Source organism: Lynx canadensis, chromosome C2, assembly GCF_007474595.2.
Source record: "Lynx canadensis isolate LIC74 chromosome C2, mLynCan4.pri.v2, whole genome shotgun sequence".
Lineage (NCBI taxonomy): Eukaryota > Metazoa > Chordata > Mammalia > Carnivora > Felidae > Lynx > Lynx canadensis.
In genome coordinates, this window is record NC_044311.2 from 145,863,107 (window position 1) to 145,876,755 (window position 13,649).

At 40.1% G+C, this 13,649-nt stretch overlaps 1 protein-coding gene across 4 annotated transcripts in view; it reads right to left on the minus strand.

Annotated features, from left to right (window-relative positions):
• Window positions 1-779: 779 nt before the first annotated feature.
• The window catches only part of SCAF4 (SR-related CTD associated factor 4), a 61,011-nt gene continuing 48,141 nt past the window's right edge, over window positions 780-13,649 (minus strand). For all 4 annotated transcript variants that reach the window (XM_030329381.1, XM_030329384.1, XM_030329380.1 and 1 more), the window contains exon 20: window positions 780-1,926. In XM_030329381.1, the coding sequence (XP_030185241.1) occupies window positions 995-1,926 (932 nt within the window). In that variant the 3' untranslated portion in view covers window positions 780-994. The remainder of the gene's footprint in view (window positions 1,927-13,649) is intronic.

Below are 13,649 nucleotides of genomic sequence, written 5' to 3' on the forward strand. Positions count from 1 at the left end.
AAAAGAGAAAATATATGTTCTCATATGTGACAAAAAGTTCAGTCTACCTCTGCCCAGCAGGGGAGTTTAAAAAATGGTAAAGAAAGGCAACAGGCAAAGCCTATATTATAGGAAACAATAGGTTGCTTTTAAGTCCTTAAAACATATAAGACAAAAAGCTTTTAGGTTGCAAATTTAACCTTGATTTCTTTCACCCTTTTGAAAAATTTAATGGGATGGTAAGAAAACATTCAACCTTCTAAATAAGTAATACCCAGGCAATCGGATTTTATAGTACAAACGGGTACTCTGGGATCCAGTTTCCTCCCCCCAGCAAAATTTCTCTTTACAAATTAATTAGGGCAACATTTACCACAAAGCCAATGGCAAAAAAGAAATCCTTGATTGAACTGCGAAACTAACAAGCTTTTCCATTAACATTAAAACCATGAACCTTTACACCTTATGACTGAAATGCTAAAAATAAAAAGTATTACAAATGAAGTGTTTGAGAGTAACTACATAAAGATGTCTATTTCCATCAAGTAAACAAGTCTAATTTAGACTCCAATACAGTATTAACAGCTCAAACTTTGATGGTGAACAATCCTTTTCCACCTTAATGCAGTGTAGGAAGAATAGCACACATTAAAGTTTGTTATGAAAATAGAGTTTATTAAAAACATCCCTATTGTTTTGAGGAGCTTTCACCGTTACCTTGTCTTAAATTAAAAAAAAAAAAATAGAGAGCACTTCTAATTACGATTTGTAAACTTTTTAAAGTCAAAACTTTTAAAAAGTTACAGCAAAAAGGGTAATATTTATTCATATTTTCAGTATTTTTTGTTATTTTGTGGCTATTTTTAAATAGAAGGGAAGCAATCAAATTGCTTACAATTCCCCACCAACTACTGCGGGGCTGTGATATAGCAGGAGCAAATATAATACAGCATCTGTACACCTCAAGCTCTACACTCCAGAAGCGTCACTGTCACATTTTGACAAATTCCAGTCTCTAACGAGGAGCCTCTGCTGCTGAGCCAGAATCCTTTTCGGGTTCAACGGATGAGGTAGCCTCAGCAGGTAACTCTTCAGAAGATTTTACAACTGCAGACTCAGACTCCCCCTTATCAAGTTCTGAAACAGTGTCTACGTCTCCCACTTGGCTACCGGGAGGTTCAACGGTTTTGTTACCACCTGCCCTGTCTGTCACCTCAGGCTTCTCCTTTCCTCGGTTTTCTTCCTTCTCTCTACGAGACTCTCTATCTCTAGAATCTCTCTCTCTGTCTCGATGCCCACTAGAGCGTCTATTTCTCTCTTCCAAGTCTCTGTGCCTGTCCCGGTCAGGGCTCCTTCTTCCCCACTCTCTCCTTTCACGATTGCTATTATCTCTATCATCATTACGGTTCCCATACCGTTCCCGGTCATTTTCCACCCTATTTCCAAAAGATCTTCTTCCAAACCTCTCTTGGTCTCTACCTGAATTGAACTGCTGCCTGTTATCGTTTCTAAACGGTTGTGGTTGCTGCTGAGCCGGTGGCGGCTGCTGAGCTGGTGGCGGCTGCTGTGGCTGTGGCTGTGGCGGTGGCGGCTGCTGTGGCTGTGGCTGTTGCTGCCTCCCGTCTCTGTCTTCGGGACCCCCTGGGCCTGGCCCCGGGCCCCCAAGCCCTGGCATTCCCCCAGGCCTAACAAAGGGGCCATGCGGTGGAAAGGGGCCTTTCATTCCATGAGGTGGAGGCATTCCAAAGCCCCCGGGGCCTGGCGGTGGACCTCTATGCATCATGTGCGGTGGCATGGGACGAGGTGGCATCAAAGGAAATCGCTGTAAATGAGGTGGAGGCATTCCTGGAGGGCGCTGAAGTGGGATTAGGCCAGGTCGGGCACCAAGGAGACCAGTGGATGGTGCTTGGAGCCCAATTACAGGACCAGGTGCAACTCCTTGAGTACCTAAAAGAGAGTAATAAAAATGTCTATAAAATAACGCAGAAGATGGCATTCTGGTTTCAACTGTTTCCTGTGGAGCCTGAATCAAACTGAAATTCAACCCAGAATCTTCAAAGTTGTCTGCCAGTCTACCTGCGCAAAACTCAACGTGAGGCCAACAACCCATAGCATGTAGTCTTAAAGATAGATTACATACTATATAAAGATATGTATTAGTGTGTAGATGATGAGGATCTAATAATGGTAGAGGTCAAAGTAAGATGGAAAAGGACACTGCAATATACCAATTTTTGGAAAGAGTATGTCCATCACTAGTGGTTGGTAAAAATACTTAAAACACTCAAAATACTTAAGACATTTGAGAAAGACAATGTACGGGTCCTCATGACACAAAGCTGAACTATGCTATGTGAGCCAACTGAAGGCCATCTCAGGTGTACTCTTAGGAAATTTTACACTCTTAAGTCTTAACTTACTGGAAAAAAATAGGGTCACTAACCCAGAAAATCCACTGAAGAGGGAGGTCTCCGATTCCATGTCATTAAAATGCCTTATTAAACGGTAAACATCACTTGAACAGTAAAGCTTATAAAATAAAGATCAACACACCAGTGGGGAGTTTATTTTTACAGGTCCTTTTTCAAAGCACACCCTAAGGCATAAACCTGCTAGGCCGAAATGATGGAATTATGCTGAAAAGTCCGGCCATTCACTTTCTATTCATTCCTCCTAAGGTGGCGAGACCAATGAAGTCGGTGCTGTTGAAGGTGACAAGGACTTCACTAGTTTTATTTCCTGTTTTCATGAGGGTTGGCTCAGGTTTTGGTGTTAAGTCCTACAAATAAAACCACCCATCCTTTAAAACGATATGGCAAAATAGTACAGATTCGGTTTTGGTTCACCACTTCAGTAACAGAACGACATCATCCCCCTCTCTATTTCTTTGCAAATATCAACACCACAAGGCAAACACTATGACGAATAGGAGTTACTCTAACAATGGAAAATGTTCCAGATATTGTCAGAATATATTATTTACCCATGTACTGCATGCAGAAAGGCCTTTGAGCAAGTTAGGGGCTATGACTCTCAACCACCGATGGTAAGAGAAATGCTTTTGGGACACTGATACCCAATACTTTAATAGGAAGTTTTCTTGCCCCCTCCCCCAACAGCAGGTTATTTTATGTTGACAGAACCACTTCTTCATGTGTGCTTTAGCATACATTAAACAAGTCCTGCTTGCTCCTAAATTTTCTGTATCAGCAATACTAAACCTAAACAAGAGTTTCTACTTCAGTTTCGGATCCTCACAACATGTGGTCCAATCCCATTCTGTCCGATTTAAGGACTAAATAGAATGGACCTGAAAATCTACGTATACCAGTTTACAACTCACCAGCTGTGGTATTTACTTAAACACAATACCTTCTTTCAAATGCTTACAATGAAGTCTATTATGTCTGGTGAAATACAATCTCACTTAGGAATGACCTTGGACGTGTGCCTCAGAAACAGTACCTGCCTCTTGTGGAGATTAAGTGGGATAAAATACATAAGACTGAGCTCAGAGCCTTGTCCACAGTTAAATGCTGAAATTTTCACATCTATCTTGACAGATGATAAATATCCTAACATTAAATATCTGACTTCGCAAAACTGAATGCATTTTTCATTTATGATAGGATCTTATTAACCTCTTGTGGTCGGTCCCCCAATACCCACCATAGTTTAAAGTCCAGCACTTTGACAGTTGGGAAAAATGTGAATACACCGAGCTTCTACGTGTCAGGTCTTAATTTTAAAAATGCAAATGACTTCAGTAAGAAGCTAGAAATTATGGAGTGGATAAATGAAGCAAAGACCTAGTTGCTTCACGCACTCTTCAGACGTTCCTTAGGAAAACCCCAATGAACATATACAGAACCACCACCTATATACCGTATTTCAGATTGAATAAATCCAATGGCAAACATTCCTATTGTTTAGTAAACTTTTACTGAGTGCATACCATACAGTGGGACAGCAAAAGCCCCTAAGATATGTCCTTGCTCTCACTTTTAAAAGGAATCAGTACTGGGGCGCCTGGATGGCTCACTCAGTTGAGCATCCAACTCTTGATTTCGTCTCAGGTCACGATCTCACGGTTCGTGAGTTCAAGCCCCGAGTTGGACTCTGTGCTGACAATGTGGAGCCTGCTTGGATTCTCTCTCTAACCCATCCCCACTCACTAGCTCTCTCAAAATAAGCAAAGATTTAAAAAAAAAAAAGTTAAAATAAAAGGAATCCGTCCCAACATTTACAGACTCTATACCTCAAAACAACATAAAATGTATGTACCCCATTACTGTCCTTTAAACAAAGAAATCCTGCACAGATGCACTTAAACAAATTGAACTTTACTTTCCCACCAGTCCTTAAGGAGTAAAATAACCACTGAGGTGGGATTAGGCCTTTTTCAGAGATTTGAGTACTTGTTTATAGGGTTAAGAGACCAATGCCAAATTTTTAGTATATGTGCTGCCGAAGCGAGCACTAATGCCAAATTTTTAAGTAACACTAGAAAAATGTGGAAGAGGTTCAAAGCACCTTATTGTTGTTAAAGAATTAAGTTCAGATGAACCTTTAAGAGGAAACGATGACTCTTACAGGACAATGGAAAGGTCCTGTTTCTTGATTTACCCAGGAAGACTGGCTTCCTCAGTTACCAATCTGACAGTGGCCAAAGGATGTATGGCCACCTCACCCTTGTGCCAATCAGACAAAATGGGCAATCATTCTCCATAAAATATAAACCTGTCTCTAGGAACGCAGCTCTTAAGTCCTTCATAACATGCATCTGAGAGTGCACGAACATCGATTTGATAGGGTTAACATTTACAGTCATATATTTACCTACAAAGCAGTATTTTTGTACAGCAAAATTATTGCCTAATTTGATTCTGTATGTATGGATATTTGTATTTGCCTAATACTATACACTCAAATCCCTTCCCTCATTTGTAAATAAGTGGATTTCCTTTTAATCATTCATGAACCAACATTTACAGATTCCCCTGACAGAATATCCAACCCCATAGTCCTAAACGTTGGCTTAGTGATAAAAGTGTGGATTACAAAAGTGATAAAAGTGTGGATTACATTTTTTTTTTTCTGTAGTGGACAAGTATTGCTTTAATAAGTTATATTTAACTAAAAATATACCAGGTGGCATAAAGCCCTAGATAGGCATGCTAGCTGAATTTCATTTTTAATTAGGAAAGCAGACGTTATGCACATTCAATGGACTGTATAGTGAGTTACCCAGGTCTAAAGGGCATTCAAACCAATTATTCATTTTATCTGGAAGTATGACATGCAATGTCACTGCCAAGTGTTCTAGAGTTGCAAGTTAAAAAGAATTCACACATATTGAACATCTGAACTTTATTAACTCATTTCATGTGCTGGAGATAAAACAAGGCCCTCTCCTTTAAACAGGAAATAGCCTAAGTAGAAAGAAACTGCTGGAAGAGATGGCACGAGCTAGTACTGGTGACAGAGGTGGAAGTGATTAAGCTGGTGGGCATGAGTCTCAGTGCAAGTCCTAGAGCGTTTGAATAGGGTCTTGAAAGAAAGGGCGGAAAGACATCACTGGTCAAGAGAACTGCAACAGAATGTCTTTTGCCAAGAGAGAAACAAATACAGAAGATGAGGTTTGTTACTGAAGTAGCAGGAAAGAATTTGTGTAAATACAAATTACTATCAATTAAAGAAAAAAAGAGGTTCATAAGGCTGAGCAGGCAGGCCAGGGCAATTCAGAGGTGTTACATGCCACAAGAAGAAACCTGGGACTTACCAAGAAATTTTTTGCAGGGATGATCCCGTGTTCATTTTTGAAAGACCTTTCTAGCAAGCAGTGTACAGGAAAGGAAGGGAAAGACACTGGAGAGCAGGTGGACTCTCACTCTCAGAATCTAGGGTACAGAAATGAGAGACTGAACAGAAACAGAGGTGACAGAGAGGAGGAACACAGCTCTCTGCTCTGAATAAGTGGATGGAAGCATCAATACAATGCAGGAATTTAAGAAAAGAAGCTATTTTGGGAGACAGATGACAAATTTCATTCCCTCCACACCCCCCCCCCCAATTTCTGAAAGTTAGAGGGGCCTGGCTTAGATCTGGTGGAAATGTGAAGAAACTGGTATGTATACCTAGAGTTCACAAGAGTCACAGTGTTACCCACAGCACAGGCAAGAAAAAGGGAATTCAGACCTAGGAAACACCACCTTAGAGACTCTGAGATTCCTAACACAGTAAGATTTTAAGGCAGAAAAAGGTGACAGCCGCAAATATCAGTATTCAAATTTGAGGACGAATGAGAAATACACTGGACTTTAACTCAAAATAACCAAGACTTAACTGTGGATATTCCAATGATGAGCCCCAAACCAGTCATTTCACCGTTAAAAAACAAAAGTAAAGATTAAAGGGGAGGTGACTGCTATCTAGAGCAAAGATGTTCAGAATTGTGTGAAATAAAGAACAAGTGTGTTAAAAGGCTGAAGGGGCAGTGAGGGGGCGGGGGGTGACTGGGATCATGGTTGGAGTCCAATGTGGACCTTGAAATCTCAGGGGAACATAAATAAGGGATGCAAATAGGATCTTTCTGCCAAGTACCACAGTGCGTGGGGACAGGGAGACACACAAAGGTTTCAACTAAATACTGTGGGTGTGACCAACTGCCTCAGTCATAGTTGGACGCTCTTCAAGAGGATATAGGGGCACCTGGGTGGCTCAGTCGGCTAAGCATCCCAACTCTTTGTTTCAGCTCAGATCTCATGATTGGTTGAGTTCGAGCCCCATGTTGGGCTCTGCGTTGGCAGCGCAGAGCCTGTTTGGGATTCTCTCTCCCTCTGCCCCTCCTGCATGTTTTCTTTCAAAATAATAAACAAACTTAAAAAAAAAAAAGAGGATGTAAAGTGGAATCTTTTAAGGAGAGCAAGGACTTGCTAGGTGAAAAGGGGAGGGAAGAGAGGAGGAGGAGAAAAGGTGGACGGGACATCTAAATACCTCTTCTACAATCTTGTCCTCCAATCTACCAAAGTCGCTGCCTCTAGGAAGTCCTGCACCTTTCATTACCAACGTGTCCTCAACTGCAAGTACCCTAACTCTCCAACCTCCTTCCTAGAATCATTTTTGATCCCGTGAGAGTCAGGCCCCCACAGTACCCTTCAATGTCTTTACTTTCCTCCTTACCTGCCTCAGAGTCCACGGTTCCCCCTCACCACAGTTGTCTGGTAAAACCTCAATGGTTTTGAATGCAACTGTTCTATCCAATCTGTACACAGACAGGGCTGGGGGTCACCCCACCCCCAACACATCGACTGGCCTCATTTTAAGTTTATAACCTCAACCACAAGTGCTTAATTCTGGTTAGTGATCCTAATTTTCGTAGGCAGCTCACATTCTCATTTCCCTAGACGTCTACTTCACGTGCTCATGTTTCTCCTCAATCCTGTCTACCCTTAGGGGGTTTTAGAACAAATCCAGGGAGATAAAATTTACATAGTTTATAATTCACCCATATAAAGTGCCTAATTCAATGGGTTATAGTGTCTTCAGAGTTGGGCAACCATCACAATCTTTAGGATATTTTCATTACCTCAAAAAACCAAGTTCTGTATCACCCCCCATTTCCCTGTGATCGCCCCACGCCTCCCTCCAGGCAACCACATACCCTGGTTTCTGTGTCTCTACATCTGCCTATGCTGTACGTTTCATATGGATGGAGTCATACAATATGTGATGCTCTGTGACTGGCTTCTTTCACTTAGTGTATGTTTTCAAGGTTCATCCATGTTGCAGCGTGTACAAGTGCTTCCGTTTTTTAAATTACCAAGTACTATTCCATCATAGGGATATACCACAATTTTATTTATCCTGTCTGGTTTACCATGAAAAAAAAAAAAAAAAGGATTTTGGAAAAAAGACTTTCTCATTCACTTACCCACCACCCCACCTACCAATTTACCTGTACCTGTATCCATAGGACTCCTTCTGTCTGAGAACAGCTATGCTCCAAGAATTAAGTCCTTTATTCAAACCCTGAACCGATGCCCTCTTACCTACATAAGGGTTATCAGCTTAGCCAACACCTCTTCTTTCCTGCAGCAAAAATTTCCCCTCTTTCCAGTAATAAAAATGCTGTAGTTTCACCCATCTTTTAGAAATAAAACCAAAAACTCCCTTACCTTGCCATCTCTTTCCAACTTTCACCTCATTTTGCTGTTCCTCTATATAACAAATCTCCTCAAAGAAATGCCCAAAATCACTGTATCCATTTCCTCACCTTCCATTCTCTCCTGCCCCTGTGTAACTGGGCTTTTGGATCCATTATTCTGAGGCAATCACATTTCTAAGGTTACCCAAGAGCCTTCATTCTGCTAAACCCAGGCAGCAAGTTCCAGTGCTCTCCCTAAGCCACCTATGTGACTGATAGTTGATCCCTCCCCCTCCTTCCTAGGAACTCTTATTTGGCTGCCAGAGAAGCCCCTCTACTTTAGCTGCGCCTTCCAGTATCCTCTGCTGAACAGAACAGTGGTTAAAACCACAGGTGTCGGAGCAATGCTAGCTGAAATTCTGACTTCACCACTTGTAGCTGTTCACCTGGGCAGCCTACTCAGCTTTGTGCTTCAGCCTCCCCATCTAGAAAACGGGGTAACTGTACTTACCTCTTAGGGCTGTTAACGCTCAAATGACTCACACATACAAACTCTTCGCCAGAGTTCCTGGCATCTGGAACTATGTCTGTCTTAGTTCTCAGTATTGTATTCTCAACGGCTAAGTTGCTGAAGTTTTCCTAGGCTCATCCCTCTCACTGTATTTACATTCCCTTCTTAAGTAATCACTGGCTCCTGTGGCTTTGCTGATCGTTTGTGGAGGATATCTGGAATTATATCTCAACTGTATTCAAGTTGTTTACTTATCATCTGCACCTGAACTTCAAAGTTAAAATAGCCAACCTTTTAACTCGATATCCCCTCTGCAGATCCAGTCCTCCTTGACATTTGCCCATCTCAGAAATGGAGATTACATCCTATCAACTGCTCACATCAAATACTGAGCTCAATCTTGACTCCTTTCTCTCATATCCCACACTTAAGTAGTCAGGCAATTAGGAAGGCCCTATCTTTAAAATAAATTCGACGTCCAACCACTTCATTTCCTCCACTGCGCCACCCCAACGCAAGCAGTTAGCCTGCACCTCTTCTACTGCGACAGCATCTGAACTAGGTCCTCTTTCCACTCTTAACCAACTCCTAGAGTCTGGTGTCTACGTAATAGCCATTACCCTTTAAAAAGTATACGTAAGGGGTGCCTGGGTGGCTCAGTCGGTTAAGCGTCCGACTTCAGCCAGGTCACGATCTCGCGGTCCGTGAGTTCGAGCCCCGCGTCAGGCTCTGGGCTGATGGCTCGGAGCCTGGAGCCTGTTTCCGATTCTGTGTCTCCCTCTCTCTCTGCCCCTCCCCCGTTCATGCTCTGTCTCTCTCTGTCCCAAAAATAAATTTAAAAAAGTTGAAAAAAAAAAATTAAAAAAAAAAAAAAGTATACGTAAGACTGAAACTACAACATTCCCCACTGCACTCTCAACCTGGCCCTTGACAACCTTCTCTAAACTCATAGCCTGCAACTCTTTTCTTTGTTCATCCTGCTCCAGCCACACTGGCACCCTGTGGTCCCTCAAACAAGCCAAGTTCACTCCCAATTCAGGCCTCCTTTTGTTCTTCTACCTCAACTATCTTTTCTCTGTATTTCCATGGCTTTCCCCCATCATTTCTCTCCATATTACCGCCTTAGATGCCCTCCTGGGCCATACATATACCATTTAAAATAGAACATCCCATGTGACACTCCTCCAATTCCCTAAGTGTTCTCTGCTTTACTCTTCATCATAGGATTATCTCCATGTGAAGTTATTAGTTTATTATCTAAGTCCCTACTAGAATATAAGCTCTAGGAAGACAGGCTTTGTCTTGTTCATTCAGGTATCTCTAGTACCCAGAAGGATACCTGGCACACAGTGGCTACTGAATAAAATACACGAAGAATGTATGAATGGCAGTGGCAGAAGTGATGACCAAATTCTTCAAGGAGAAAATATCTCTCAGGCTGCAAGAGCAGAGACTAGAAGGTCCAGGTCTCTCCCCCAGGGCGGTGGCTTTCCATTGTTAACCTACAAAGATCTGAAATTTATTTTGAGAAATTCTGCAACTTTCTTTAACTACCTCCTTTTCTGTTTCTAGTTGGCAGTTTGACATTTTTTGATCTGATCCAAATAAAATGTCACTGTGGCATTTGCGTGAGCCTAAAATGAAATCCCACACAAGGAAAAAAATTTACCAACCACTCTTATCTCTCCCACCAATGCCCTAAGATCCCTAAGCATGCATATATATGTGTGTGTGTATATATATATGCATATAATGTATATATATATATGCATATAATTTTTAAAAACCATTGTTTTTCTTCATGCGAGACATTCAGAAAATTGCAGTAACAGTGCAACCCATACATGTATTTCCTTTGCCTAGATTTCATTGTTTATTAACATTTGGAGCATAACTATTTTGAGAAGGCTCCCAGGCAATTCTTGCAGTAGGCACTATGTTGGGAGCCGAAGAGAACAAGAGTAAGGAGCTAGTTTTCAAAGAATGAGAAAGCACATTTTAGATAGTATTGTACATTAAGATTACACCAAAAAAATTGGTGCTTAGGATGTTAATGAGAAATCTTTAACAGAAATTTGAGTTTTCAATAATATATAATGCAAATATATGGGAGAGGTGTATCTATTTTTAGCAGAGGGGTACATTATGTTTTGCTGAAATCCAATACACGAAAACCAGAATCTCAGATAAAGAGAAATCAGAGACAGATTATTTCAAAATGACTCCTTGGCTTTTTGCAAAATTATGCACAATAGGTTTTGTCTGGTCAACTTCCTACAGTTCATTTGTAGTGACTTTTTAGAATTTGTATACCAATTGCTATGTTACCGTAACTGGCAAAATGGAACAGCTCTAAGTTAAGAGTTGCACTATCTGAGTCAAGAAGTTTCGAATAAACAATTAACCTATCACGGAATGAGATTTTCGACAGGGAGTGTTACTTTCAATGTTAGCTGGAAAAAATCTTACCTGAAATTGTTCACAGCCACATCTTTGTCTACCAAAATCAATCTAGAGCCCAGAGTGCCTGCCCCTCCCACCTTCCTCAAGCCCAAAGTGATGTATGTCGGAGAGATTTAAATTTAAGAGAGACTCGAGGCTGGAGTTCTATAGCCCAGGAAGCACAGAGGGACATGGAGACAACGTGATAAGCAGTTTTCAAGTTTCTGTATAAGACCTTCCCTGTAGGTTTCATCTGAAGTACCTCACCTTCTGAGAAAACACAGGGTATTCGTCCATAAATTTAAATCCAAGGCAAGTATCTGTTGTGGATTAATAGTTATTAATTACCCACTGTATCCACTGAACAATGTTATATACTATATTGAAGGTACTGTGATGACTATTTGGGAACCATTTCTACTATATAACACTAGTGGAATAATTACCAGTGTAATATTTAGAGTACCAATTTGAGTATTTTAGAGCTTTCTGAAAGAACACCTTATAGGATAAATAAAGTCAACAGATTTTGGGGGGGTACCAAAACAAATACCTAGCAGGCCCCTCTAGACTATAATTTAAAGTAACCAAACATTATAGCAAAGTTCACAATAAGAAAAAATATTAACATGTAGAAGTTGTATTAAAAGTTAGGTATTATCATTAAAAAACTACTTTCCAAAGGATTTTCTTCAGGTTTTCTTTGAATGTTATTCACACTAGATTGGTGCTCTAATGTTCTAATTTAAATGTTGTTAAAAGTACTAACTATAAAAAAAAAAGTCAAAATTCTGGCAGAGAAATCCAAGCTAAGTGAAATCACCACAAATCAAGTATCAATTTTAAAGTAATTATAGAACGTGATGGTAAAACTATTCACCTTCTAGGCAGTTGTAAGGATCATAACTATTACAATAAAGCAAACATGCCTGTTTGATAATTCCAAACCAATTCTGTGCACATAATTTCTTGAAGTGTCCAAATTTGGGAACACTGACTCAAATGCCTACTGAGTTCATGCAGGGATGTGTAGAATCAAGCCTGAAGGGCATCACACCACTGTCTAACAATTCAGCCTGGAGGCCACCAATTTGTGACTTCTGCTTTAGATCTTTGGCAACAAAAAATACCAGTAAGTAGGAGGCAATCTTAGAACTACCCAATTCTTACAAATTTCACCATCATCTACAGCAGTGTGACTAAATTAGGAAGAATCTGCATATTAATAATTAATGAATACATGTATCTGACAAGAGAAAAGGCTTTAATTTTCCACAAAAGGAATGAGTCCAAGTTACCATAATTTTTCCTTGAAAAGATATTCTGGATATACTGGTAACAGAGTAGAGATATGTAACACAAACAAACATTTTTTTGTGTATTTCTTTTTTATTGTCTGGAACACCAAAGTAATAACCCAAATTTCACATTTACAATGCACTTTTTTTTTAATAAAAATGCTATACATATTAGAGATACACGTTATACAAAAGTTTTTGAAAAGTAAACACATACACTTATACAGTAAAGAGAATAAACTGAATTGCTATTATCATTAATATTCCTTCTCTCCTAAATGATCAACCACTGTAGACAGTTACCAACAGCTTTTATGAAACCATCACTATTCTAACTAGCTATCTTGGTGTGTGAGGGACTAAGAATGGATTTCTTTAAAATGACGTGATAATGAATTATTATCGTGCATCATATAACTTCATATTTTCAGATTATCAGTTACTAAAATAATCAGAACCCTACAACATGGAGGTTTAGTTCTCTACAAACACGGTAGCATGGGCTACCTCGGCCCAACTCCAGAAACAGGTAGTCCTCACTTCCAGACCAACACCCCACACTTACATCTGATCACTCGGAAAATTCCTTAAGCCAAAGCATCCTTGCAGCACTCATTGCCTCCTCCCAGTATAATCAGCCTTACTACTAAGTTTTGGGAGATCTGTTGAACATTTGTTTGGTCCCCGCTACTTTAAAAGTATCATTATTACCATGTTTCAATAATTAAATCCAAGAACTCAGTTAAGTCTCAAGGATAGGTTCACCTCCCCTTACAAGAAAATTATCTGAATACTGTTAATAAGAAGAATATAGATATCATATTGTGCTAGTTCAGTGAAATACCACTATGACTGGCATATATTTTCTCAGTACAACTGATGGAACTTTAATATGTGTGAATTTCTGACCTGGTCTAATCTACCATGAAAAGATCTAAGGCAACTATGTCAAGATACATTTTTTCCTAAAAAGCTTGCTTCCTCTGCCAACAAACAAAACAATTTAAAACGAATCATGGCTAAAGTGATATAATTTTAGAATTTCAAAGTATAGATATTCTTCTCTAGGTATTCTAAGTATCACTTAGAACACTCCTTACCTGTAATAAGCACCCACCATTCATGAACAGCCTACCCTGTGGCAGGCTCCGTGTGTCAGTTGTTTTATATACACAGGCCCAGTGAATCACCACAACACCCTGGTGTGTCATTTTTATTCCTTTTTTTTTTTTTTCAAACAGATGAAGAAACTGGAGTTTCATATCCCCTTCTA